This window comes from Girardinichthys multiradiatus, chromosome 4 (assembly GCF_021462225.1).
Source record: "Girardinichthys multiradiatus isolate DD_20200921_A chromosome 4, DD_fGirMul_XY1, whole genome shotgun sequence".
Taxonomy (NCBI): Eukaryota; Metazoa; Chordata; class Actinopteri; order Cyprinodontiformes; family Goodeidae; genus Girardinichthys; species Girardinichthys multiradiatus.
The window spans coordinates 24,599,973-24,626,451 of NC_061797.1; the positions used below are offsets into that span (position 1 = coordinate 24,599,973).

The 26,479-nt window shown below is 39.3% G+C and overlaps 3 protein-coding genes and 1 long non-coding RNA gene across 9 annotated transcripts in view; 1 reads left to right on the forward strand and 3 right to left on the reverse strand.

Annotated features, from left to right (window-relative positions):
• Positions 1-743, reverse strand: part of strc1 (stereocilin 1) — a 32,828-nt gene extending 32,085 nt beyond the window's left edge. The window contains exon 1 of the mRNA XM_047363429.1: positions 722-743. Within this exon, the coding sequence (XP_047219385.1) occupies positions 722-743 (22 nt within the window). The remainder of the gene's footprint in view (positions 1-721) is intronic.
• A 754-nt stretch (positions 744-1,497) lies between these two features.
• ctdspl2b (CTD (carboxy-terminal domain, RNA polymerase II, polypeptide A) small phosphatase like 2b) lies at positions 1,498-14,950 on the reverse strand. 3 transcript variants are annotated; one of them, XM_047363896.1, is made up of 13 exons: positions 14,812-14,950; positions 11,313-11,503; positions 10,242-10,380; positions 10,002-10,148; positions 9,490-9,738; positions 9,276-9,372; positions 8,619-8,730; positions 8,445-8,531; positions 8,290-8,352; positions 8,124-8,203; positions 7,772-7,898; positions 5,031-5,126; positions 1,498-4,123 (listed from the first exon to the last, which is right to left on the reverse strand). In XM_047363896.1, the coding sequence occupies exons 2-13, from the start codon at positions 11,478-11,480 to the stop codon at positions 4,058-4,060; spliced, it is 1,431 nt and encodes a 476-aa protein (XP_047219852.1). In that variant the 5' UTR covers positions 11,481-11,503; positions 14,812-14,950; the 3' UTR covers positions 1,498-4,057. The 3 variants fall into 3 exon arrangements, with proteins under 3 accessions (XP_047219852.1, XP_047219853.1, XP_047219851.1); XM_047363897.1 differs by lacking the exon at positions 14,812-14,950 and adding an exon at positions 14,593-14,772 and having other exon boundaries at positions 10,266-10,380; XM_047363895.1 differs by lacking the exon at positions 14,812-14,950 and adding an exon at positions 14,593-14,770.
• Positions 12,324-17,879, forward strand: LOC124867448. Its single transcript, XR_007038058.1, has 3 exons — positions 12,324-13,471; positions 16,315-16,327; positions 17,548-17,879. It is a non-coding gene; the product is annotated as an uncharacterized LOC124867448 (long non-coding RNA).
• On the reverse strand, positions 16,199-25,785 carry golm2 (golgi membrane protein 2). Of its 4 annotated transcripts, none has more exons than XM_047363901.1 (10): positions 24,750-25,785; positions 22,656-22,710; positions 22,418-22,520; positions 21,879-21,969; positions 20,741-20,867; positions 20,457-20,537; positions 19,894-20,169; positions 19,627-19,731; positions 18,029-18,196; positions 16,199-17,148 (listed from the first exon to the last, which is right to left on the reverse strand). In XM_047363901.1, the coding sequence occupies exons 1-10, from the start codon at positions 25,074-25,076 to the stop codon at positions 17,069-17,071; spliced, it is 1,413 nt and encodes a 470-aa protein (XP_047219857.1). In that variant the 5' UTR covers positions 25,077-25,785; the 3' UTR covers positions 16,199-17,068. The 4 variants fall into 4 exon arrangements, with proteins under 4 accessions (XP_047219857.1, XP_047219856.1, XP_047219859.1 ...); XM_047363900.1 differs by having other exon boundaries at positions 20,457-20,540; XM_047363903.1 differs by lacking the exon at positions 18,029-18,196.
• Between the last annotated feature and the right edge of the window lie 694 nt (positions 25,786-26,479).

Below are 26,479 nucleotides of genomic sequence, written 5' to 3' on the forward strand. Positions count from 1 at the left end.
GACACCAGACTGACTGCTGGAGGAGTTATCTGACAGCTGCTGCCAATTCTTTGATCAGGGGGCTGTAACCTCCATTTACAAGCTGCCGCTTGGACCGGGAAGATGTTTATTGTCAGAGAAAGTGATGGAAACAAATATTAGCAAGCAGCAGGTCTATTTGTGTTTGTTTAAAACTCTGAGACTTAAATGATGCTTAATTAAGTATTCATACCTTTCTACAGTTTGTCAAATCACAATTGCAACCCTCAGTGTACGACGCTGGTATTTTATCTTATTCATCAACACAGAGTAATATACAGAAGTGTTCCATACATTTATTTTCAGTGTCTAGAATTAATTTGTAGAACAATTTCACTGCATTTACAGCTGCGAGAGTTTTGGGGTATTTCTCCATCTTTGCACATTGACAGACGGAAATTTGTCTGTCCTTTTTGCAATACAGCTCATGTGAAGTCAGATTGGATGGAAAGCATCTGTGAACATTGTACTGAGAACGTTTGCCATAGATTCTCAATCAGCTTTTGATCTGGACTTTGACTAGGCCCTTCTATCACAGGAATGTGCTTTGGTTAAAAACACTTCTCTGCAAGTCTGGTTGTCCTTTCAACAGGTTCTCCCATCTGAGCTGTGGATCTCTGTAGCTCCTCCAGACTTACTTTAAGCCTCTCCTTGCTCAGCGTATCATTTTAGTTGCATAATATATCACTAAAACCTCCTCTACCTTCCAAACACACAACAGCCATCTTGGTAATTCAACGTCAAGGCTGATCAGAAAATCCCAGGCTTTCCAAGCTATAATTCTGACCTTGATTGGAAGCGCCAAAGATTCTTACTCTTTGGAACGCTAAAAAGGGTTATAACTTATCAAATCTGAAAGTTATGGATTCATCCATGAACGGCAGTCATAAATCAGTAAACTATAAACTCCAGTTATAGACTATATCGATCGTTTTCAAATATATAAATTAGGCCTCTCTTTAAAAGGACTACAATTACATCAATGCAAGGTTAGAAACAACTTATAATGCTGATCTACTAAGTACACATTGTGAACAGATGACGTCTTCCTACTTATCGTAGTTTCAGACAATAATTAAGATTCTCTATGATGTTAATTAACTCTTATTGTTCGAAGAGCAGAGTAAGCAGGATAAAATCCTACCTAATGTGCAACAGCCACAGCAAAAAGAAAATTATGGTAGCAACCAATTTACTTTAGGGTAGGTTGATAAACAGTTTAAATATATGGGTGAATTACAGTTTATATTCTGGCCTAATTACCTGACCTTCAGAGTGGATTTAATCCAAATATCAGTCATTATGACACAGTGGACAGGAATAAAAACCAAATAGACCACAAGATTTTTTTCTCCCCATTTTACAACTTTGTTTCAGAAATTCATTGTAACTGTATATACACTTTACAATAGCATACAGCCTAACAGATAACAAAGATGTCTGAAAACATTAAATACATCGTCAGCACAAACAGCAATTCTTGCAAGTAAAATGGCTTAACGGATATTGGTACAAAAAAAAAAAAAAAAAATCGTAAAATCATTAACAGGAGCGCTCTTTTTTGCAGAAAAATGTGTCATGATTTCAGTTTTTTTTTCATGACTTTCCCACAAAGCAAGCTGTACTGTCTACATGCTAAGTTCAACCGTTCTTTGACAGTCCTAAACTAAACACAGATATCCGTAAGAAAAGAAAACTAACAAAAAACACCCCATCTGATGTAAAGTTAAATCTTCATTAATACATTTAAAGTAGATATGTCATGCCTTTTTTTAAAAAAAAGAATCAAAAATACAAGACTTTCCTTATTTTAAGGATTTTTTTTCCATAAAAGAAGCTGCATGTATCGTACAACCCTCAGTGTACAATGCACATAGAAATGACTTAATGAAAAGTATCATTATGCCTCAGTCTGATCCTTCAGAAAGGCATCAACACCAATTCAAAAAAAAAAAAAAGAAAGCACATTTTTAACTGAGGATACAAGCGAAATTGGGGGAACATCACACACAGGAAGTGAAGGTTGCATAAAGATGGCAGTCAGGATGGTGAACTTGAGAAACGTCTCCATTTCAAGTGAATTTCATTATTTTCCTTTGTGTTTTTTTTTTTTTTTTAGTTCTTAATGCGCACTGCCAGTTATTTGGTTTCAGCGATGAAGCCAAAGCCCAAGGCAGGATTCTTGGAAAGACGTTTTTTAAGCCTTCACCCCATGTGAAATTTACATTCATAGAACATATTTACTCAATACATTCTGATTAAACACTGTTGTGCCAGAAAAAGGCAAATTCAGGCAACCACTAAGCAGATGGAAACAACCTCTACACCGAAAGATTTGAAGATTTTGGGAAATGTTTCCACATGTAGACAGGGTCAAACGACACATACAGCACCTGTCGTCTCTGTGTTTCGATGGTTTTAATGTCTGCAGAGCTAAAACGTTTGATTGTCTCTCTTCACTGTTTAATTTTGTTTCAGGTCAACTGAGCAATAATTGCCCGAAGGAGAAGCTTGGGAGAACAGGGATTGTATGGCACTGTACAGGCAACTAAATGCTCACATTTCACTTATCATAAAAATGTACAATACATTTATTTAAACAAATGGAAAACGCGCAATTTTTTCAGCAATTAATTCTTGACTTTAGGTGTTGACAGTCAATCTTCTGTGACCAACTTTTATTTAGTTTTCAGTTGTTACCGACGCTAAAGTGTTAGTTTGGCCTGAGTTCACACTGAAATTAGGTAAAAAGAATAGTAATAAAACATGTTGCTAATGTTAAGCAAGTTTTGATTAAATAATAATTACAAAAGAAGTTTCATGGCGGTAATTCAGAGAACGCGTAAGCTGCTGGTCTGGGATCTAGCCACATTTCAACCATGAGCAGACTTTAACACTGGCAAATATCTGCTACATTTATCAAGATGCTACGAATAGAGCCTTTAAATGAAACCGTACAAATTAAAGAAACAGAGCACGGATTTGTTTTTTAGTCAGAACACTTGATTAAGAGTAAAAGACAATACTGATTACAGTTCATGAAAGGTTTTGTTGAGACATCACTCGGAAAATGAATGCCCTCTAATTTTCACGATTTACAGTATAGTCCCGATAATGTAGGAGTAACATGCCTACGGTAAGGCGATCACGACAGTTTAACATGACTTTGATTGAGAACAAAACTTTAATCCTCCAGACTAATTAAAGTGTATTTAAGAAAGCAGTAGACTGTTATGAACACTCACCAATGATGTTTAAAAAAAGGTTTCTACTAAAACTGACATGACCCCTTTTAAAAATGCATTTTACAAATATAAATCAAACATCTTGGGAATACTATCTTTTAACAAAAAATAATAATAATAAAAAGAAATACAATGAAAGACCAGTTTTACCAGGTAAAAACAGGAACCTACAATAGAAACTTGACAGAGCTACAGAGGAATGCACTTCTTTTCTTTTTTTAAAAAGCTACAGGTTGGAAATTTGCCCGTTTTTCAGAAGAGTTAGTGTATGAACGTACACCCACAAACATTGATTCACCGACCCGTCATTTCTGCTGAAAAACAACAAGAAAAAAAATGGTCTTCAGCCAGAGAGTGTCAACTTTTGTCAGTGTCAACAGCATGAGCACCAGGAAGGGCTGATGTGGCATTCAGGGACTCGGGGAGGAGTTCCTCTTTACCTGTTCATATCCACTGAACCAGCACCGAGACTTCAAAGTTTAGGGTGGAGCTCATTTCTGGCTCCACAGCTGGAGAGTAACATAAAAAGAGGAGTATACATGGGCATGTTTATAGCGTGTGTAACTTCCCTCAACAGATTCATTTTTTTTTTTTTTTTTTTTTTTAGAAAATTACACCCAGGTTTAAAAAAAATTTTTGAAGCTTGTTTTCCTAAACAAAAAGGAAAAGAAAAAAGGCAAAACATTTTAAAAGTAATGGCAATGTTGCAGTTCATATTCCAAAGAGAGGCTTTTTACACGCTTGTTGGTATCAGTCTTATCCTGCTGTTTTGTTGCGACGCACCGCGGCTGAAATCAATCAGGAGGCAACAGGTCGTGAAGTCGGAATCTCTCCCGAACATGTGGTCTCACGTCCTCGTTCTAACATGTTCAGCAGGCAGGAGAACAGGGAAAAGACATCAGAGGACAAAATTAGGGTTCATTTCATCTGATCAGTAAATTTCAACTATCAAGGTAGTTAACCCTAAGTTGCCTAATGACTTGGTCAATCTCTTCCTGGTGTAAAGCAGTTTTAGTGCTTGGTTTGAGTAAAGCACTATTTGTGATTTAGCTAATGAAAACCCAAAATTCCTTTTCTAAACAAATTATTGTAAGACCAATAATTTGTCTTTTTTTTTATTTAATAAAGTTATATGGTCCGCACATTTATGGGGAAGGACTGCTGACCTGATAGTCATGCATCCATGCATTTTAATGGGAAGTTGAGCGGGAGGAAAAAAATCTGGTAAAAAAAAACATTGCATAAGCAACAGGGCTCCTGTCTAAAGACCACAGCCTTAAAGGATCGCGAAGCAAAGCCAATTTTAATATTTGGGAGAGATCTACAAGGTGTCGAGTGCATCTGGGGTCAGAGCTTCAAGAGTTCCCTGGCACAGATGAGCCCAGGACATGGGAGATAACTGCCATTATTTGAGTTAAACTACACCTGAACCAAAGAGAGCAGAATTGTTGCCACGTCTCGACCAAAGACTGAGTACATATAGCGTACAGGACGTGGAAACACTTTTTAGCAAGCCAACATTTCAATATTAATAACCATTTTCAAGCTGGTTTTTTTCAGGGAAAAATACATTTCAGGTTTTTTTTTTCAAACTAGCTGCAAGCCACAGTCACACTTAAATTTTCAAACACTGTGAGAACAAATCTGCATAAATTTAACATTTCATTTGAATTAATATAAAAAAATAAAAATAACAATGATACTTTTAAATTTAGTGGGATGTGCATGTAGATCCAAATAAAGTCAGTGAGGATTAACCCAGCTTACCATCTCAACCAGCTTCTCCAGAAATGGAACCAGCTTTAGAAGCTCATTGTCATTCTTATCCATGAACCAGCTCTCTATTGGAATCCCATTGGACAACTGTTGAGACAAAAGGCAGGTGTGAGGAGGGATGCATGCTTGTTTTGCTGACCTGAATTCTGGTGATCGAATATTGTTGTATAAATAACTTAACGAATGTAAAAAGTTTGGGGTTTATAGCATTCATTGGAACATAGTGTGTTGTGATTTGGTGAGTGATCTCTGTGTTTGTTGTTGAACTGTAGAGACTGGAAATGTTATGATTCTTTTTTCATGTTTCACAATAAATAAAAACTTCTATTTTGTCATCATTTGACATCTCTTGACATTGGCAGTGTGGATGACTGTAGTGTAAAGCGCTTTGGGGTCTCTGGGGACGTGATAAAGCACTATACACAGGGTTCATTATACTTTTTGCGTAAACCATCAGCTAACCACTTTTATTAATGTTTTTAATAAAATGACAAAACCCTAGCTTGATCCATCCTTCAATTAGTTTGCAATTTACCTGCAAAGTTGTAAGCTAGTTTAAATTTAAGATTTCCTCCCACTACTTTGGCTTACCGCTCAAGAGGGCCGACTCTCCCGTTGCAAAAGGCTCAAGCTCAACCATGTTTCGTATCTAGAGTTTTCGAAGCAGCGGCCATTAAAACGGCAACCGCCTGGTGTTGGGGTCATCCATTTTGGTCGCACATTTTGACACACGCAGCTCAACAGACGTCGCAGCTCTGACGTCACTTGGAGCATAAACCGGTTGAGACGGAGAGATTCGTGGCTATTTCCCGCCTGTCTCACAGGACAGCGTATAGGAGGCGCATTTCTGGTGAGACAAAAGCTCGCAGGCGAACTTTTGCTCCACAAGGCCATTCCCGGAAGAGCTTGAAAGCTGGAAATCTGTCTGATACAAGAAGATCAGAGGATTTATTCGCCGATTGAAGACCACGCCGACACCCGGCGCAGGTGGAAACCTACAGAGGTTTTATTTCCAAGGAGATGAGTTTTTCCTCCTTGTGTATGCAGTCGACTAACGGTTCATCATATTTTCCCCTCCTGTACAGATGAGAAATCACCGTTTTTTTTTTTCTTAGTTAGAAGTTGGACTTTTAAAAGTTTTCCATTCAAAGCAGCTGCGGTCTGTACCTCGTGGTCTGACCACTCTTTGTTCCAGTTTTATTGCTGGAGATTTTCCACTGAGTTCCCGCCTCAGAGTTTATGATCCTTTGTTCAAGATTTGGGGCGATCAGCTGGTTGGGGCTAAAGGGGAGTGGCCCCACCGCTACATCAGCTGATCGCTGCGATCGAGACATCAGAACACCAGGACTTCTCATTCCTTTTAACCCAAATTACACATTTTGTCCACAAAACTACTGGTTTGATCTTCATAGACACTAAATGCATATATATATTTTTCTTTTATTATTATTGTTAGGTAGTCATTTTTATTCCCTTTGTGTAGAACGGTGCTTGTTAGTTAGGTGAAGGTTTTTAGACCAGAATAATGGTATATCAGGATTATTTGGCTTCAATAAATCCTCATATATATAATTAAGAGAAGAGTTTGTGTTTATTTTGTGCAAGAGTGATTTATCTGTCAAAACAAGGTCAAAGATCCTCCACCTTCGGTGAAGTGGTTGAATAAACTGACATTTGGTGGTTTTGGTTAATAACTTGTAATTATTAAAGAGCGTTGAGCCCATAATCACACCACCAGAGGACATCTCTGATTTCTATTCATAAGTAATGATTTTTGGTTAAGAAATAAACAATTTTTTCTCAAATTATGATTTTAAATTATAATTCTTGATAAATATTAATTAATCAAAAATCATAATCCTAGCATGCCGTTTTCTCCCGCAACCCCATAGACGTGTGTGACTAGCAAGACAGTTACGTCCTCATAGTAGGTCTGCTTCATAGCTATGCCAGAGGACGCCGCCGGTCCAGTGGCTGGTCTTTTAATCAGGTGATGTCTACTTATCACACGCCGGTATTACGAAAAGGAACAAAGCAGCGAAGCATTCTGGGACTTCATTAAAAGGTAAAATGATCGCTCTCTATTTTGTGCCTTTAACAAAAAAATACCAAACTGAGGTTTTTAATCAAACTGTTAAGAGGGCTCTTTATTAGAGAAGTGTGCAGATAGAATATCAAACACTTTCAAGGACTTTATACAGAAATCAAGCACTTCCCCAACCTTGAAAACACCTTGTTAAAATTCAAGCATTTTCAAGGATTTCAAGCACCCGTCGAACCCTGTATACAAGTGTGGGCCATTGACCATCTCCTGGTGAGGCAAATATTAAGGCATTTTTTACTTAATGTCTCCAAGGACCAAAGCAAGTGGTTCAACAATTTTACTGATCCGCCATCTGCTAAATAGACATGAGTTGTAGAGAGAGAGTGAAACGCCGCCATCGCCTCAACGGGCACAAAAAACATTTGCTAGCAAAAACAAATGCACATTTAAACATTAAAATTTTACTTTTGTGTGATTTCCCCATCAGTTAAATCCTGCACCAAAGGATACTAAAAAGACAATATCAAATTTTACAACATCGTTTAAGTATTATTCTGCTTCTCATATTACGAAACTTGAATACTTTTTACTCTTCTGTTTACAAATACCAAGGCAGTTACTGAGCCAGTGCGCCGCAGTTTGTTTATCAAATTGTTACTTTTTGCTGCATTTTGGCCTTGTGTTTTACCTGATACGCAAAGGCTTGCGGTGAATTGTCAATGATGATGGTCTTTGACAGATCTCTGCCTAAGATGTTGAGGTCCTTGATATAGTTTCCCTGGACACAGACACAATGCTCACGAAATAACCGGTGTCTACAGTTACAATGGGGGGGGGAAGCAGAGAGGTAAGGAAAAACAATCAGTGACAGCGTCAGCAAAATCAATCATTTATAAAAACCACAACACTGACACCTTTAACAGCAGAGCATGCCAACTCGGGTACTTTACACTTCCTGAGCTCACTTTGTAACAACAGTCTACAAGAAAATGTAAGCATACCATGCAAAAACTGGTTAGTAAAAACAAAACAGATCATACCTCACAAGCTGCTTTTTAGGATCCAAAATGTTGAGTAGTTTGTCTGCATATACCTTTTTAGACGCTGTAAAAAGGATGATCTAGAAAAGAAAGATGATACAGGTCTCAATGTTCAAACATGGCAAACACAGAAATGACTAAAAAGGAGCAACCCAGTGACATTTACCTCATATATCTGAGACATGCGCTCCAGAAACTCTCTAAAAAATGGCCTCAGGCGAACATACACCTGCACAGGACAGAGGAAGCGTTACAGGTGACTTTACCACCCTCTAGTGGCATCATATGGCCATAAAAAGGAAAACCTAAATGCAAACTAACCTGGTAAATGACATCTTGAAAGAGGACAGGGAAGGTAAGTGCTGCGTCCTCTAGTTCGTTTAAGCTGCAGTGAACCAATGTTTCATCCTAACCGGAAAATATAAAAAGTTCATAAACGTCATAGAACAAACTTTAATACCACGAAAAATGATGTTTTAGATATTTTTAACTGACCAGGTCGAGAACCAGAGAGAACTCAGGCGTGCTGCGCGTCTTCAGTGGCAAGGCTGGTTTACGGGTGAGCTGCTCTTCTGTCAGCGGAGGGACATGCTTGATGAAGAAATAACTACAAAACCAAGAAGACAACCAAAAAAAAACCCCACCAATATTCAGTCAAATCACAAAATACTGGAAATATTCCTTAAACAAAATGTGACATATTCAGTATTCCGCTATAGCATTCAGGCAGCTCTGCTCTAAACGTTTAGAGATGCCAAACCAGGACAGATTTCAGTGCATAGAGATTGCCTGTGTGTGAACCAAAAAGTCCCCTACAACAACAATCAGTGACAGCTGATGTGAAAAACATTTAAAACAACCAGGACAAATCAGCGCTGCTGCACTGTCAGGCACTGAAAATAAACAGCCTTATAAAACAGGTTTTCTTTGTTGATGATGATAATCAGCTACCTGGATGTTTACTGGCATTAAATGGATCAGCATCCTAAAATCATTTGCAGAAGTAAATCAGCTGTCAACTTTTCCCTAATTGGTGTGAGTGTTTGTTTTTTTTTACACTTCCACTTTCAAAAAGTCATTTTTTCTCTGACGGTTGTATTGTCGGACTGAGAGGACTTTCTTCTTTTATTTCCACTGCATTGTGTTACTTACGGGTCAAACACTTCCCAGTCTTCCTCATAGGATGCCTCTGGTGGTACTGTTGCAGGAGGAACATCCACATACGTCACATTCAGATTGGAACCTGGAGCTTGGAGCACAATGGGAACGTTTCGAAAAACACGACGACAAACTAGCGAAGATAGCGGTAGCAGAACCGGCAGCTGCTCATGAAACAAAAACGTTTCAGTCAACTGCGATGTGGTACCTGTCAAAGGGGGGAGGTCAACATCAGCATCGAGCTCGTCTCCCTCTGCCGTAGGAGATGCCTCGAGGATGTGAGGAGGCCGTAGAGGCGGCAGGTGTGATACGCCTGAGTAGAAGTTATTAACGGGGCACAGGTCCTGTGGGGATGTGACTGTGCTGGTGGGCGTCTCCACCACCTGTTCCATGTCCAGCTGCTTGACTATCTCCTCGGCTTCCAGAGCCTGGTCAGGAGAGTCCGAGCCCGAAGATGCTGAGAAACCAATGCAAAGAAAACTAATTTAACATACACTTCTTGCTGACACGTCAGATGCAAAATCATGACTTCACTAAGGTGACTTCTGAACAGAATACATGTGTTGTTATGAAAGACAAAATGATGAAAAACATTCACAAGGTAATATTGCAGCAAGACATCAAAAGACGTGCACGTATAAAAACATGCCACCAAGGTTTTAACCACTCAAGACCGGTCACTACTAAATTTTACTGTTTGCGTGAGATGTTAGTAATCACTTTTAGCTGGTGAGAAGAAGTTAAAAACCGGGCTGAAGATGGTCCCAAGAAGGGTTGTCCTGGGAGGGCTGGAGGTCATCTCAACTGCGGTCGTATCCTCCAAACTGCCGTTGGGCTTCTCCTTATTCCTGTCATGATTGGTCGCTTCTGCGGGAAAGAAATACAAGGTTCAGGAGACGTGAAGGAGAAAAGCCTGATTTGAGCTGATACAGTTTAAGTTCAGAATCACCAGTGACTTACGGCCATTGATGGAGTTTTTCTTGCCTGCTCTGCTTGCAGTCCTCCGGGGAGAGTTGGTGTTGGTGGGAGTGGACGTTATGAGGTTGTTGTCCACATCGCAATGGAGGCGTGTCTTCTTAGCTGGGCTTTCCTGTTGTAACTGACAAAAAGAAACGGCTGTAAAGACCGAAAAAAAAAAAACCCCGCATCCTGGCCTAAAAATTCAACTGTTTCGGTATTGATAAAAATAGACAAAGCATTCATCTGTTCTGCATTATAAAATTTCAAAATGTCAATTTCTCTTCCATTTACAAAGAAAGCATTACGAAAACATAAAAATGGATAATTTTGTATGATGTAGGAAATCTTTCCCAGACACTAATGATTCATTTTAGCTAATCGATTGTTCACTAATTGCAGGGTTTGGCGCCGACTCCAAATCGGAGCCACCTAAAAGAAACACACCTGTACCCGCAACTTTTCTGCCAGTTTCAAAATGACTAATCTCCAAAATGCTGTGTAGAATTTAAAAGTTAATTATTTAAAAGTGACACACAAAGCAGATAGCATCATTATCCAAATGCCAAATAGGCACTGATTTAGATAAAGCATTTTGTAAAGATTCGAAGATATAGGCAGGAAAAAAAACCATATGCTACATGCTTGATATCGTTGATATCAAGACTGACTAAGAAAAGGTAATAAGGAAGTATTTAAAAATAAAAACATCCCCGATCTTCTATAGGAAAGACTTTTAGCGGAGTTGACTTTTCCATTCGCAACAAGCTTCTGTCCCTGCACACCAACATTGTGAGCTAAAAGCTAAAATTAGACCAGAACCCGAGTTCTCGGACAAGCTGCTGCATTCCATCAGACATTTCTTAGGAAACATGACGCTCTGTAGCCAGAATTGCTGCGTTTGAGTTGGGCACATGAAGAGCACAATAGTAAATAAAACTTTTTATCTGGCACTTCTGAATATGATTGAGATTAGCACCAAGCAGGACACCACCTCTATCCCCCTGACCTGCTTTAATGCTCCTAAAAGAGACTGCATTCACATGAGTGACTATGCGCTCATAATAGAGGTACCTTGACAGCATTTCCTCGGATGAACTTCTTTATAGTGGATAATATTCCCCTTCCTCCGCTGGCAGGAGGGTCGTCTTCTACCTCTGAATGCCTCCTCTTGGTTCGGGACGTCCGGCTTGTCAGAGCGGGGTTTTGATGCTGAGACGCCTTACGCATTCTCAGCCTCATTGTTTTAGCACTCACATGTAAGGCTGTTGTGAGAATAAAAGAAAACATTTGGAAATTAGGAAAGATGGCGAGATGGGAGCAGGAAAACATTATGGATGTACAGGAAAAATACAGAGAACACACTTTATCTTGTTTTAATAACGGATAGGTCTCAAAGATGCATCTGTGTGTAAGGAGCAATATTGGTTCTTTCTCTGCCAACATCTGGATGTATTCAAGATCCCATTTCACTTACATCAGAGGATCACAGCAGCCACAGCTGGCTTTACTTCCATTGTACAGTTAAGAAGGGAGCATTTCTCAGGATCATATAATAAACAAGTTTTATAAACACTACCTAGGAATGATGACATGGACATAAGATCAAGGTTTCAGTCACAGCAACGAAATACAGATTAATTTGACCACAAGCAATGACCAAAAGTTAGTCGTGGGAGAAATAAACCAAGACATCTGTAGAGATATTTACACTCAATCTGTGAGATTGAGTAGCCCAATATTACAGATTGGAAAACAACACATTAACCGTTAATCACACAAACCCTTTTCCCTTACGTAAGAAAACAAAATGTGTCCAGACATATCCGCAAGCAGTCAGGAACCACTCCAGATGCAACAGCGCCTTCTCGGTTCAAGCTGTACATGCTGCACACTGTAAATGTCCTTCACCACATCTGGTTTACATTTACACAACGGCATAACCGTGAATAGAATATAAGTGGTGTTCAAGCCGACGTGCAGAGAAAAAAAAAAAGGACAACCTTTCCAGAGTACATGGTAAGATTTAAATTACAGGAAAACAGGGGAAGGGAAAAGTGGTACAAGCAAGAATGTTGCTGCGGCTTAAGAGTAACAAACTCAACTAAAGGCAGCGAAACTAAATTAGTTCAAGTAAAGTCGATTGGGAATAACAAACTACAATTTGTTATTGAATACATATTTAAGATTCTGTAATATCTTTATGTATTAAATTCCACCAAAGTTTACAACTAGGCCAATGATGAGATTAAAACAGTGGAAGTAGGAGTTTTGTTTTGGATCCCATAGTTGCCACTAAACAGCCAGTCTTCTTGTATGTTTGTAAGTTTTATAATCTCACAGGCTCCATCTCTATGAAAAAGATCTAAAACTTTTTTTTTCTTCTTTGCTTTAGAAATTATTTTAAATTTCAATCATGCAGAATCTTAAAAATATTACAGGATCATCACTTTTAAGCAAGCAGATGTAGTTGATATAAACTGTTTTCCCTCTTGACTCCATGCTAATTTCCATAAGACTAATCTATCTGAAAGTAACAACAGTACTTGTGTGCAATTTCGTTTGATTTCTGACACAGTTCATTGATTTAATACCAGTCTTCCTGCTTCAGAATCCAGTATTTCTTTGATTTACAGAAGGAGCCACGTCAAACTGTTAAAATCTGCCGATACACTTACTTCCCTATTTTCACTTACATATAACACAGGCCCTCCGAGGTGCTTTCCTAAGATGTAACCAATCTCCTATTTGACCTTTTGCTGCCTACATATTGTTGATCACCCTTTTTCCAATCACTGCCCAGAGCAAAATTAAGGTTGGCTACCCCCCGTCCAATATCTGTTTCCTCTAGTTACATAAATACATACATTTTATTTACATAAACACACCTAGATAACTTTCGATTTTTCTGGCCATGGAGTTGCAGCTTCATCACTGAAAACTGACAGATGAATCAAACTGAGATTCATGCCAACATTTCACCACACAGCTCATTTTTTTTTTTTTTTTTTTTTTTATGTCACTCTTCTAGTCTTGACTTCCACTCCTTTAAATGATGCAGTGCATCTCTGTAAGGTTCTATAACGCAGCTACATTGAAATGGAAAAAGGAAAAATCTTCGATATCTAAACACTGCATGACCTGACAGGGAGGATGGCAACAGGAAACCTGCAATACATAACATCCACCTTTCCAGGCAATCAGCCACGGATCATGCACACTGCTGGCTGCGAGTAAGTGAGCGGGAAATAAGAACATCCATGCAACTGTGGGGAGGCTAGTACTAGTTAGCTTTGGACACAGCGAAGAAACAAATGAGACCCTTCCAATAACCCGCTAGTACTGCCGAAATGTATATAGTTAGCTAAGAAGGGCAAGCGAGCACCGCTTAGCTCAAAATCAAAAGTAATCCAGTCAACGACAAATCCTTTGCAATTATTTAAAACCACTCTCTGATATATGGTTGTAAAAGTTGCAGCAAATAAATCCGATTTAAAAGCTCTGCTGTGTTACCAGAGTGTGTACAGTGCTTTCTTTAAGTGCCGAGTTTAAGCAATTAGCCCTGCTAAAAAGCAACGGTTGTAGTCACGAACAGTTTAAATTAAACTACACCCGAAGGAGCGTTAGCATTTTAACATCCCAAAACCTAAACAGACCATCTCACCGTGGCCAAGCGAGTGCGGCATCATAGCCCGAATGACAAGTCAAAAATAATGAGGCTTTTTAATTAAATCGAACAATGTATAGGTTGCCGATGTGCATCTCGCCGTGAATATTTGACATATTTAATCAAATCAGACAGTACAATAACGCCGCTAAATTTGATGTAGTCACACTTCAGTAAACTAACTACATGGAAGGTAATTCATCTAATGAATTATAAAGAGATGTTTTAACATATTTTAAAATTATACTGGGAAATGCAGTTCGAGCGCTAACGTAAAGCTCGTAAAGCGCTGCTGTGGAATGCCAACCTGAACGCTAGCTTCGTTAGCTGGCTAACCGCATAGCCAAGCAGCAGTTTAGTGTTAAATTTTCATTTTTTAAACCCAATAACACCACCATTTACTGTGTGTCTGGTTATACGTGAAACAAGTATTTACTTAAGGGCTTCGTCGCAACGTCAGTAATGGCTGAATTTGAATAAAACGTGAGGAATTAAGTCATGTCGATGGAGGGCCGTGAATTAGCTTAGCCGTTAGCTTCACATTACGAAGCCTTCCCGCAGAACCGCTTCAGGCTAACAGATGTGCACAGGCATGGAGAGGAACATAAATCTCCCCTCAATAGCTTCGATTACATAAACACAAACCCAAGGATGCACGAACAGTTAAAAAAAAAATGTGCGACTTACTGTAGTGTGACCCGCTGTACGTGACAATAACGACTCAAGGCAAATTAAACATCACAACACAGGTACTGGCTGTTTTTTTCCCCCTCCGTTGTATTTTTGCTGTTTAAGGACCGTCTTCGAAATGACACACTGCTGTGCTACCAGGCGCCATTTCCCGCCTCTGCTCTGTCTCCCCGAGCCAGATACCCGTATGGGACAGAGACACACCCCCTGACTTACCTCTCTGACAAACACCAGGCAATCCGACCGCAGCAACCACTGCAGCCGAAGCTCCACAGTCTTGAGAGATTTCGTTATGCGTTAAACATGCTGGTGACACAACCAAACTTATCTCATCATCGTACCGTTTTAACCCATCAGAGAGCTTCAACCTGGCGACACATAAATTAATATGCTTCATCAATTTGCGCGGTTTGCCTCCCCCCTCCACTAATTTCATTCAGGGGGAATAAACTTTCCCACACATAGGATTGCTGTAAACACAAAAATAATACATTAGGGATTTCATTTTGTCTCTTATCATACGGCCTCAGATCTTAGACAGCATTCTATCATTTTACATTCACAAATGTACTTTTCCAGACTCAAATTTTTTTGTGCATGAATTATAATAAATATTTACTTTCTCAATAGCTGAAGCGTAGCTTACTTGTTAACTTAGGTTGGGTCAATATAAATTTGTCATCTTATGTTACTGATGTTTGGCTCTGGCATTTGAGTCAATTGAGCCATAAAATCAGTTAACTTTATTGCCTTTGACACAGTAGCTGCCAAGACTCAAATCTGTTTTTCCAATTGTAACCTAGTTAAATATACTATCCTGAGTAGGTTTGGTACATTTTAATTCCCAAACTACAACAATAATTACAAAAATATTAATAGTAATAATACAATTAAATGGAAAAAAGCAGTGGAAGACACATAAGACGCTAAATGACATGATTGAAAATCTGGACTTTTTCTTTTCTTGCATACACTGGCTTTAACAGCTGCTTTTGTTATACAGCAAAGGTCTGGTAACTTCAAAATATACTTAAAGGTAAATTAACGAAAACGGTGTCAATGGAAGCAACGTCTGATGCAGTAAATTCATGACAAAACGCATAGGACTGTTTTCAATGAAGTCAATGATGTTTGGCCTCTAGTAAGTCGATGCAAAACAGGGCTATCATTTGAGCAATTTCAATCTTCAGAACTGTACTGTATCAGAACCGTTTAATTGGTGTTTTAGGAAGTTTATTCTTCAGTTTTTTTACAACTAACCGACCAGAGAATGCAGTTGAAAATTTTTCTTTATGGCTAAACGGGTCAGTCTTTGAAGTACTCATGCTATTTAATGTAAAATATACCTTTTAAAATACAGAATAAGAAAACAGAGACTCTTACACACACAGTAATTGGCCTTTTTTCACAACAGCTTCCAAAGTAAAGCATATACTAAAACTGATCAGATAACAGAATTTAGTATTAGTTAAATTGGTCAAGTAAGGCAATGATAAATATTTTTGATAAATACAATATTTTAATGTTCTTTGCATTAGAAGCTGTGTCAACTAAACCATCCCCACTACCACCGATCTATAAGCGCGACAAGTGACAAAAGACATGAAGTATCAGCTTTAATAAAATTACATTACATTCGATGCGCCCTTCAGTGAAAAATCTTTTTTTCAGTTTGCACAAACAACTGATTTTGTTGTTTTTTGTTTTGTTTTTTTACAGATTTCCCCAAAAGGTGAGAAATTATATTTCCTCGGTACAAATATTAACAATTCAACTACATCAAAGTTCAAGAGACCTCATTGGTGGAAGCATGTGTAACGTCTGTTTGTTCCTAACGCCATCCTAAGTATTGCTTAAGCAGTAGGTGTGAGGATAGAAAACCTTCTGACACATGCAGTGGCATTTAAAAACAGAACGAGGAGCACTTCTGGGTCTCTGTCACAAAAACAAAGAGGTTTGTTAGGCCGTAAACAAAGTCCTTGGCAAGTGAATCTTCCCCTCCAGTAAAAAAGAAAAAAATAAGTCTTCTTTGTAGGCATTTCATCTTAGAGAGCCCCGATTAGTTTGTTTGATAAATATCTCAGAAAGCGATTTTTTTATATATGAGGCAAAAGGAAAAGAAAAAGCAACTAAAGAAAAGGCGACTTGTTCCAAAAGTTCGGAGAGGAATCTGTGAGACCAGTCCATGAAGAGCTGAAGAAGTTATCCAGTACCAAAATGCAGTGACGAACAGTACATCATCCCTACTGTCATAACTTAAAATACATTAGCAATTCTATAGCAGCTCAGGAGAATGCTGTTTAATTTCTACAAATATTATTCAGAATTAGTTTGAATGTCTGTTTGCCAGAATAGTCACTGAAAAAGCCCCCTGTAAGTGCTTGGACAAAGTGATGCTCCAACTAATTTTTCAGGAGACAACCTCGATGGCAGAGGACAGTTCTTAATAGGCTATAGCTGAGTGAGCTTCCATTCACAAAATGTCATTGTTTTGATGTCTTTTCCCATAATCCACAGCTCTGTCTCTGTCCTGAATGTCCCGATCGTCATCATCTGGGAAAGAAAGAAGTCAAACAAACATTAGGGGCTATGTAGCAGATTAAATAAAGAAAGCAAGAAAGAAAGAGAAGAAAAGGAAGGAAGAAATACAGAGACAATGAGATGAGGAATAAAATCTAGAAATATTGCTATTTATACATTCTTAATCCATACTTATCCAAACCTGGACAAAATGGAATCAAATTCCAGACTTTTTCAGAAGACAACTGATATTAAGTTGTTAAAACCAAAAGAGAACCTCCCTTATTTTTTTTTTCTCAAATGTATAACTTTCTCACACACAAAAAACCCTGTCATTTATAAGGAAGAACAAAAATACACTATGCTAAAGTTGTATGTCAGAATGTTGTTTTTGCTTACAGATCAACTGATTAAAACCTTTTCTATATGCAGTGGAAGACAAGAATGATACAATGAAACTTTGTGGCGGCCTCAAAAACCAGTGGTAGGAAGCAATCACAAGTGAAACAAACACCGAGGCATGCACTTCAATGTTAGAAGGAGAACATAGACACATCCAGTAACACAGTGAGCTAAATATATCGGCTGGTGTAGATGTAGGTCAGATGTTTGGTGGGCACGGACAGGTGGTTTAGCTAAAAAGAAGCACAGGCACAACAGAAAATACTAGATGGCAACAGAAGAACTCTCACAGAACCGCAAGTGCCATGGTCAAATTTTCCATGTATATATATATAAAAAAAAAAGTCTTTTTTTTTTTTAAATGAAGATTTGTTTTTAACAGACTCATGGTATTGTGAGCTACTCTGGACAAATGCAGCAGGGCTGCAGCAGAATGTGGGGTGGAGGGAGGAAACAAGGGAGGAATGGTGGATACACACTGGACACAGTCCCGGGCTCAGGCCTGGCTCACCTTGAACGTCTTCCTCCCCACCATCACCATCCTCTTCCTCATTGTAGGCCAGCTCGGCCTGCTTGTCGGCCTCATACTCACCCACGTTCCCATCGTCCCCATTGTAGTCCGCCAGCTTAGAGCCGTGTTGCGGATCTACTGGGGACTCGTTCTCATCAAAGAACCGGCCTGCAGGAGGCAGAGAAGGGCCTCGTCAGGAAAGAAGGGAAGCAGAGGCAGTTGGGGGGGAAAGCAAAAGGTTTTTTTTTTGGGAAAAAAAACTAAAACAAAAAAACAAAACAAACGAATGCATGAAGGAGTGAGTGATGGTATACGGAGGATGAGGTTAATACATGGAGAAAGGTAAATTAGACGACAGGCATTTCTAAAGAGGACAGCCATTGATGGACTTAAGGAGAGAAACCATAGATAAGAATAAATAGAGTGATCTTGTAATCCACAGAATCACACAGCAACCCTGCAGTGATGTCTGATTTTTCTTGGAAAAGAGAAATAGTCACTTTAATACTTCAATGTGTTGCTTTGCCAACATGTTGGTCTTTTAGGACATGAGTAGTAACGTGTTGCAACTAATAAGTTATTAATGGCCATTATGTAATAAATCTGATAACCAACCCTGTAACAACGTTTTTGTGCCAATGACGTAATAACATTTTGCCAATGTAATAATACTGTAATATGTTGTTGCATTATTAACAAGCATTTAGAATGGCCCACTCAAAGTCCAGAGCAAAATCTGATGGAGAATCTCTGAAAAGTGGTGTTAACAGAAACTCTCCATCCAATCTTCAGTTATTTTGCACATAAGAAGGAACAAAAATTTCCAGTTTCAAGGGGCTGAAATGCATGACACACGTTCGAGATTTTTATTTGTAAAAAATATCATAATTACAAAACTATACATAATTTTACTCCTGCTTCACAATTATGCACTCTTTTGTTTTGGTCTTTCATTTAAAACCCGAGAAGATAAATGGAAATTTACGTTCCCAACATGACAAAACTTGAGAAGGTTCAAGCCGTGGAAACATTAATACGACAGCTCAGGTTCTACTCATGTCTAAAGTTGAGCAAATATGTAACGAGGTCCAGCTTATTAAGACTGCTGTCACACCCTTTTAGAGAAAAAGCATCAGGGTGCTCGCTGAGACATGACAGATTTATTTGGTTTCCTTTACATGACTAAAAAGGGAGGGATCACTGGCAGAGGCACAAGGGAGATAAAGGAGAAGGAGAAAATCAAAGGCAGCAGAGCAAAGCAGAAGCCAGACACCAGGAAAAGAAATTCTGGCAGCCGTGTGTGTCCGTTTCGTCTCCTCTGTTCTGTACTCCAGTCCTCTCTCAAAACCCTGACTGTACTCCAACTCATGTTCATAAAATGACTGGGATTCACCAGAATATCAAAAAAATTATATATCACAGAAATGGCACCATGGAAAATTGCATCTTGCTCTTGGCATCACAGGAGGCTGTAAATGCAGTGAGTTAAAACAGACCCATGGCTGGTTATTTCATTAATATGTGCCACTTTAAGTCAACACATATCCCAAACCACCTTCACAATGTAGATTTTTTTATATTCAAAATATGAAACTCACTTTGGCGGTGGTGCAGTTGCTCTGCAGGGATTTGCGGCTGGATGGGCTTGGGCACCTGGGCGTTATCGTGAGGCAGAGGAATCCTCTTCAAATGTTTTTCATCAACTTCATGATCAAAAGGAAAAACAAAAAACAATAAAAAATAACTCCATCACAAGTCATCACAAAGAATTGTCTTTCGAGCGTTTTTTTAACTGTATTATAAATTAGTATCACGTGAATTTCTTAACGCAAGATTTTAAAAGATTCTCGTACTGCAGACTGTACCTTGAATTTGTCTCTGCTGTTCTCCCAGCTCGTCTGCCTTGATATCTGCTTTGTTATCTTCTTCAAATACTATTGGCTTGTCTCCTTGTTTGATGATGACTGGGGATGCGAGCCCCGCTGCTCTGACCTCCAGCCGGTCCTGCTGGAGTCTGGGCTGGTCCAGCAACAGGTCTTGCCCTGGACTGTCAGCTGCTTCCAGTCCAGGATCAGCACCAGCTGCTGCTCCGACATCAGGTGCCTCGTTGTGCTTCTGAGTGATGGCGGGCTTCTTCAAGGCTTTAGATAAATGGCAAAGTGAGTGTTTGCTATGCAAAACTGAACCCAATAAAGACAAAGTTACAGTGGTCTCACACACTTATTACACACTCATTATCCCCAACAATAGGACAGTAAATTCCATGAGATAGGAAAATCAAAGCTACACTATAAAATAATTAACCAATCCCTGGACTCCTAATGAGTAGGTCCAACATTATTGCACTGCCATTACATTAACAGTTGGCAGGATCTTTGGTTTTCAAAAAGGTAAAAATTGGTCTTTAATATTCAGATTCAATGCTTACCAAATTGCACTTCGTCCATTTTTCCCACCTCACTGTCTTCAATTCCAGGCATGCCAGCATCACTGCCAGGTTTGCCCATTTCTTCTGCAACAGAGCACAACGAATGAGATGCAAGAAGAAAACAAAGAGTTTACTTAAAACTGGTCTATCAGTATCCGTATAAGCATCTACTGATTGATCTATTGATTGATTTAAGCACGTACATTTAGGCTGGAAGGAATGTTTGGATGTTGCATGAAAAAGGACAACAGATGCTTAGATTTGAAATGACATGCCAAATCTACCTTTTAAATCTGACTGTCTGTCATGCCGGTGAGTGACCACTGTGTGATGCTCTCCAGCCACTTCCACACCAGCTGCTTCATCTGCTTGCTTTCTTGCCCCCGCCTTGTTATGGCTGCCTTTCACAGCCTAGGCGATTACAGTGGAAAAAAAAAAAAAAAAAAAAAAAAAGAGAAACAAACAAATGTAAATTTGAGGGAAATACAGAGGGTCATCGAATAGAAAGTTGCAATCAAAATAAAAAGAAGAGGAAGCCGCATATTCAAACGAATCTGAACAGTACTAGCAGTTAAAAAAATAAATAAAACGGTGCTGAAAAAATAAAGAATGCATCAAAGAGCCAGGACTTCCCTATACGAGCCCTTTAATTTCCCTTCTGCTTTGCATTGTGAACTGGTTGTTTAAACACCTAGCAACTGTTCTTTAATAGCTTTTAAAGCTAATTTGGCCTCAGTTCCCAATTCCTCAAAACAAAAATAAATTCTTATATTTTGGAGAGTAGTTGTTCTGTATATGTGCACAGGGCTTTGCTGTTTGAGAACACCACTCCATTTGTTGTTCACCTCACATCCATAAAACAATAATCAACAGAGACCGACAGCTGTTTAGCTACTACTTCCTGATAACCAGCTGCTACCAAAACTTGCTAATTTTTAGTAAAATGACTGTGCTGATAAATGGCTTTGGAACTTATTAGATATTCATACCAAAACTAAACATGTTGTACAACACCAATTTCCAGAGTTCTTAGACCTTTTACGGCAATTTTAAAAGAAAAAACAGAAAAGTTCACAGGTTCACAGGTTTCTGCAAGAAAAAAAGATAGAAAAGAGGAAGGGACGTAAGAAAGGAAAGAAAGAAGGGAGGTAGGACACAAGGAAAGAAGGAATGTAGGAAATAACTAAAAAAAGAAAGACAAGGAAGGATCTTATCCATGGCAGGGAGGTAGGACACGAGAGAAAATAGAGGAAGCAAAAATAAAAAGAAGGAGGAAAGACCTAAGGGAGGAAGAAAGGAAGGATACATATCCAGTACTGGAAAATACTGAATTTAAATTCCAGACTTTCCTTAACAAAGTAACGCTGTACATAATTACCAGAGTATCTGGAATATTGCTAATCGAGATTTATTAAAACTAACCAGTCTCAGCCTTGACACTTCTTTCTCCAGGGCTTTTTTTGTTTCTTCATACTCTCCTTTAAGCTGTGCAATCTGACGGCCGCACTGTAAACTGGAAAACACAAACACATTTCGAAATTTGATCCACATGATCCAGGATCATTTCAGCATTCTAAGGAACTGATTTTATTAAAAACAGCTAAACAGGGCCAGGTTAACATTCAGTTTAAGTGAATTATCCAGGCACAAATAAGGAATAACCATCTAACCATCTAATAATGTGTAATCCCAGTAAAAACAAACATTAGAAGAGTTTCATGCAATTCAAATTTGTTGAACTAAGTACAGCATTTTCACTGCTATATCAGCCACACTGCTGCTAATTTAACACCTCCTGACATCAAGAGCCATTAAATTGAACTATTATGGTAATATTATAATACTGAAGTTGTTCTGTGTACCTTTAATGCAAAAACTATTTTCTCAAAAAGTGGCTAGATGTTTTTTAAGGTGCATCAAAAAAAAAAAAAAGACATAATAACATAAACTGAGATAGATACCTCTCATACTCCAATTTTCTCTCCAGATTAGTGCCATTTCTCTTCACTTCTCTCAGCTGCTCTTCTTGCTTCATGAACTCTTGCTTCAGCTCCGTCAGCTGCTCTGTTTGCAGCGACACCGCCATGCAAACACAGAAACGTGTGAAAAGGGTCAATCTTAAAGAACTGTAAAGCAAACAGATGGTGCATTGGCAGCAGATTCAGTTTAAGAGGCGCCCTCTGCTGGTCTGGCCTTTACCTCTAAGTCTCTGTGCCTCAGCGAGTTGGGCTGTGACGTCACTTTGTAACTTCATCTGTAGTAAGAGGAAATAAATGTATCCAGGAATTAGATGAACTGAGGAGGAGTTGCAAGAAGTGTTACTTTTCTACAACAAGAACGTGTTGAGAGAAAATATTTTTAAGGCAGGAGGCATCAGGGTTCCACAGGACAATAAAAGTTACTTCAGGAAAAGCCAGAGGAACAGGTTCGTCTTGATAGTCTTAAACTGAACACGAGCCATTCAGGGTTCTTTGAAATGCTACACATTATTTTAAAACCTGGTCTCTACTTCTTTGCCAAGGTAAAGAGAAAGGCAACACAGACCTGCAATGCTTTAAGAGGCATGTGATAAATAATTTGCTTAAAAATAATCATTTAGCTGATAAAAATCAGCTAAATGATTGCTTTGCTCCCCTTAACTTTATAAATACACAACTGGGTTACTATATTTGCAGGCCTCTCACTGTATGCAGTATGCACTTCAGTGAAAACAAGGGTGGGATGTTTAGATAGGAATATAAGCGGAACAATGTTGGTCAATGCTAACTCTATGCCGATTAAAGAAACCCTAATGTGTTACCCGGAGCTTCGCCTCTTGGTTTGTCTGCAATTTACCAAGTTTATTTTATGAATACTTTCTTTAACGTACATTTCTTACACCCCCAACTGAGTTTCCAAAAGTTATTGTAATGATAAGTTTAGGGTTAAAATATCTAGTTGGGTTTAAGAAAGACCATCATACATCTGTGAATAGTTCTTATTTATTAGGAATGATACTTTTCTGCTCACCAAGCAGTTTACATAGCAGCCTTTCGAAAGAAGCTGGGAGGATCTTCTATTTGCTGTAGTTAGGGCCAACGTATCTGCAAATATTAAATATTGTCTAATAAAGCTAGCTTTTACTGCCAAACCAAACGGTTTCCTACGTCTTCAAACGTTCATATTCAGTGAGAACCCTTTGTAAAGGAATACAAAGTATCACAGCAGTTGCCTCATTTGCATTAGGTTTAGTGCAACTGGTGACAACTACGGTTATGTGGGTTACAATCAGAGAAGCAACTGTTATCATGAAACTATAACCTAAGCAAACATGGCCTGAGCAGCTAAGGCTTTCTGAAAGAGATCAGTGAGTCATGCTGGTTTATAGGTGAAAGACAACTTAGGAGCGACAATGTATAATTTGTAGCTTATTACGCCATGATACAAACACACTCAAAAAACATGAGATCAAAAAATAGAACAAACAAGTAATAAAAAGCTACTTATAGCTTCCAAATCTTTTCTGCACCGAGAGACTCTCGAGATACTTTCATAACTGTTCGCCTTGAAGACGCCAAGCATTTAAGCCTGCTGAGTGGTGATTATCTAGAAAAACAGCGGGTGGAGCAGATCTCCGGAGAGATCGGTTAGGGCGGTGCATCAGTGAGAATGAATGGGTTCCTAACCAAGAGTGAGTGTGCACAGACTACTCAAGCAACATCATGTGTTGCTGAAAGGAGGAACAGGAGAAGCATCAGGAAATAACTCAGTCTAGAGAATACGTGAGGTTTAACACTTGTAAACCTGCCCCTCGTAGCTCTGAAGGGTATTTTGTCAAATTTCACTACTCTCACCTCCAAGTGTTTACACAGCATCTGTGTGATCAGGGAGGTCAAAGAGATACTGCTGAACATGTACCCTTTTCTATATTAGATAAGACTTGCATATACAGCACCTGCTCTATGTTCTACAATGATATAACCACAGGTCATGACTTGACATTTTCAGAATACAGTTATGCTTCTTTGTTAGCAGTTTATTTAAAAATAAAAACCACAGCAACAACCGTTTGATCTGAAGGCTACCCAACAAATTCCCATAAACCAAAAATGTTTTACTCTGCTGTTGTTCCTTGGCTTTTCCTGGAATAGATTTGCCACAGGTTTGACCTCAGGCAGAATTTTTCAGGCCCATTTTATAGGAACTTAATTGTATCTTTAACGTCTGAACAGTTCTCTGTGTGCCTATGAGATCTCCTGCACAAGTGTAGTGACAGCCAGGTTGGATCAAACCAAACCAAATTTTTAAGTGTACCTTCTCATCGGAACACTTTTTGATGGCCCCCTCTCTGGCCTGGAGCTTGCCCTCCAGCACGCTGTAGTCTCCATCCTTCTGGTCGATCTGTTTCTTGTGCGTGTCCACCTGCACTATCAGCTCCGAGTTGCGCTTCTCCAGGCGGCTTCGCGCCGCGTCCGAGCGCTTCACCTGCGTCTGTATCTCCGCCAGCTCGTCCAGCAGGCGGCCGTGCCTGTTGGACACCGTCCAGTAGTTGAAAGCCAACACGCCGATGAGGACCATCGATAAGACGAGGATGAAGGACGGCATGCGGCCTCCCCGTCGGTTTGCACCAAACCCAATCATTTCAAACACGGACACACTGAAAGTCTAACGTCACTACAGATCGTTACCGCAGCTCAGAGAGTGTTATCCCGATGTTAAACACATCTGTGTACGTGACATTCCGTGGGAAACAAACGCTACACGCACACAGTCACAGATGATAAAGGCTTTTCACATTTCTACGCGTATTTACTCTCCGTCCCCTTCCGCACACTCGGCATCTTCTCGGTGAACTACGCCCGCGGAGACGTGGCCTATTAAACAGCAGATGGGACTCGACGTGGACTGCAACGAGGTGCCGTGGCAGTGGGCTGCGAGCAAAGCATACAACACACCGCTCCCGCTAACCGTCTCCTTTAGTTAGAGCCGCCTTCATTGTTTTCTGGAAAAAGACTGCACTTTGGAGCTCCTCTGATTGTAAACTGGCAGTTTTGTCCCAAAGGTCCCACAGAGATTCCTGGTTTCTGACCTGACGTCGGTGTTAGCTCCTATGAACGTCCAGCTAATCTCCTGACACTAGCTAGCGCTGCAGCCACAGAGATGCAGGAGCAGCATCAGCTGCTGTCAAATAAAACGCTTTTCTTTCTTACAGCTCAAACGAAACCATCGCATAACAACTAAACGCATTCAACAATACACCACCACCACAAGCTTTCAGGGTATCTCACTATTCTTTGCCTACCAAACGTCCTTTGTACGGGTTAAGTGTCTGCACACACTCCGTCCCACTTCCGCTCCATTTCAAAATAAAAGCCCCCATCCACGAAGAGACACCCCCCCCCCCCTCCCAAAAAAACCAACAACAAAAAAAACCACGTTCACAGGTTTGTTTGTTCGTTTACTACAACAGAACATTTAAGCCACGACGAGATCTCTAGATACACGCGTGGAAGAGTGAAAACTATGTTGCTAAAAAGAATGACACCTGTATGATGCTTCAATTTGTAAACCGGAAGTATTGTAAAATGCGGATATTCTTTCTTTCTATATATCTATATAGAAAGAAAGAATATCCGCACAACACGTTTTATGACTCAGTCCTGTTTTATATTAAAAGTGGTGGCGGTGGTATGATGGCACTGGGAATATTTTCTTAGAACACTTTTTTTCAAAACGTCAATGCAGTCATTTGATTGGGCAAAAAAACGCTATCCCGTGTGAAAAAAAGTATTCCTGAAAGGATATCACATTAAGATTTATTTCATCCATCATGTTCTGTTGTTCAGGGTCATAGTCATAGTCATAAGAGTGTAAGAGGTAAGATGTACCCTGAACAGGGTACCAGTCCATACTGTACGCAAGGCATTTAAAAAAGAAAAATTCCAAGTTTTGAGTACCAGTTTCTCAGGTATACACCATACTAATCACAACTTGTTGCCACATTGAAGCTCATAAATTTGATACGCTGCATTTTTAGTAATTTG

Bases quoted from the DNA above. Each gene is read 5' to 3' on its own strand.
- ctdspl2b (XM_047363896.1), bottom strand. From the start codon at position 11,480: ATGAGGCTGAGAATGCGTAAGGCGTCTCAGCATCAAAACCCCGCTCTG. The intron at 8,731-9,275 runs GTAAGTAACACA...TTGGTTTTGTAG, and splicing joins GACTGGGAAGTGTTTGACCC to TTATTTCTTCATCAAGCATG. The intron at 4,124-5,030 runs GTAAGCTGGGTT...TGAACATGTTAG, and splicing joins TGGAGAAGCTGGTTGAGATG to AACGAGGACGTGAGACCACA.
- golm2 (XM_047363900.1), bottom strand. From the start codon at position 25,076: ATGATTGGGTTTGGTGCAAACCGACGGGGAGGCCGCATGCCGTCCTTC. The intron at 21,970-22,417 runs GTATCTATCTCA...TGTGTTTTCCAG, and splicing joins AGAAAATTGGAGTATGAGAG to TTTACAGTGCGGCCGTCAGA. The intron at 20,541-20,740 runs GTAGATTTGGCA...GCTCTGTTGCAG, and splicing joins CAGACAGTCAGATTTAAAAG to AAGAAATGGGCAAACCTGGC.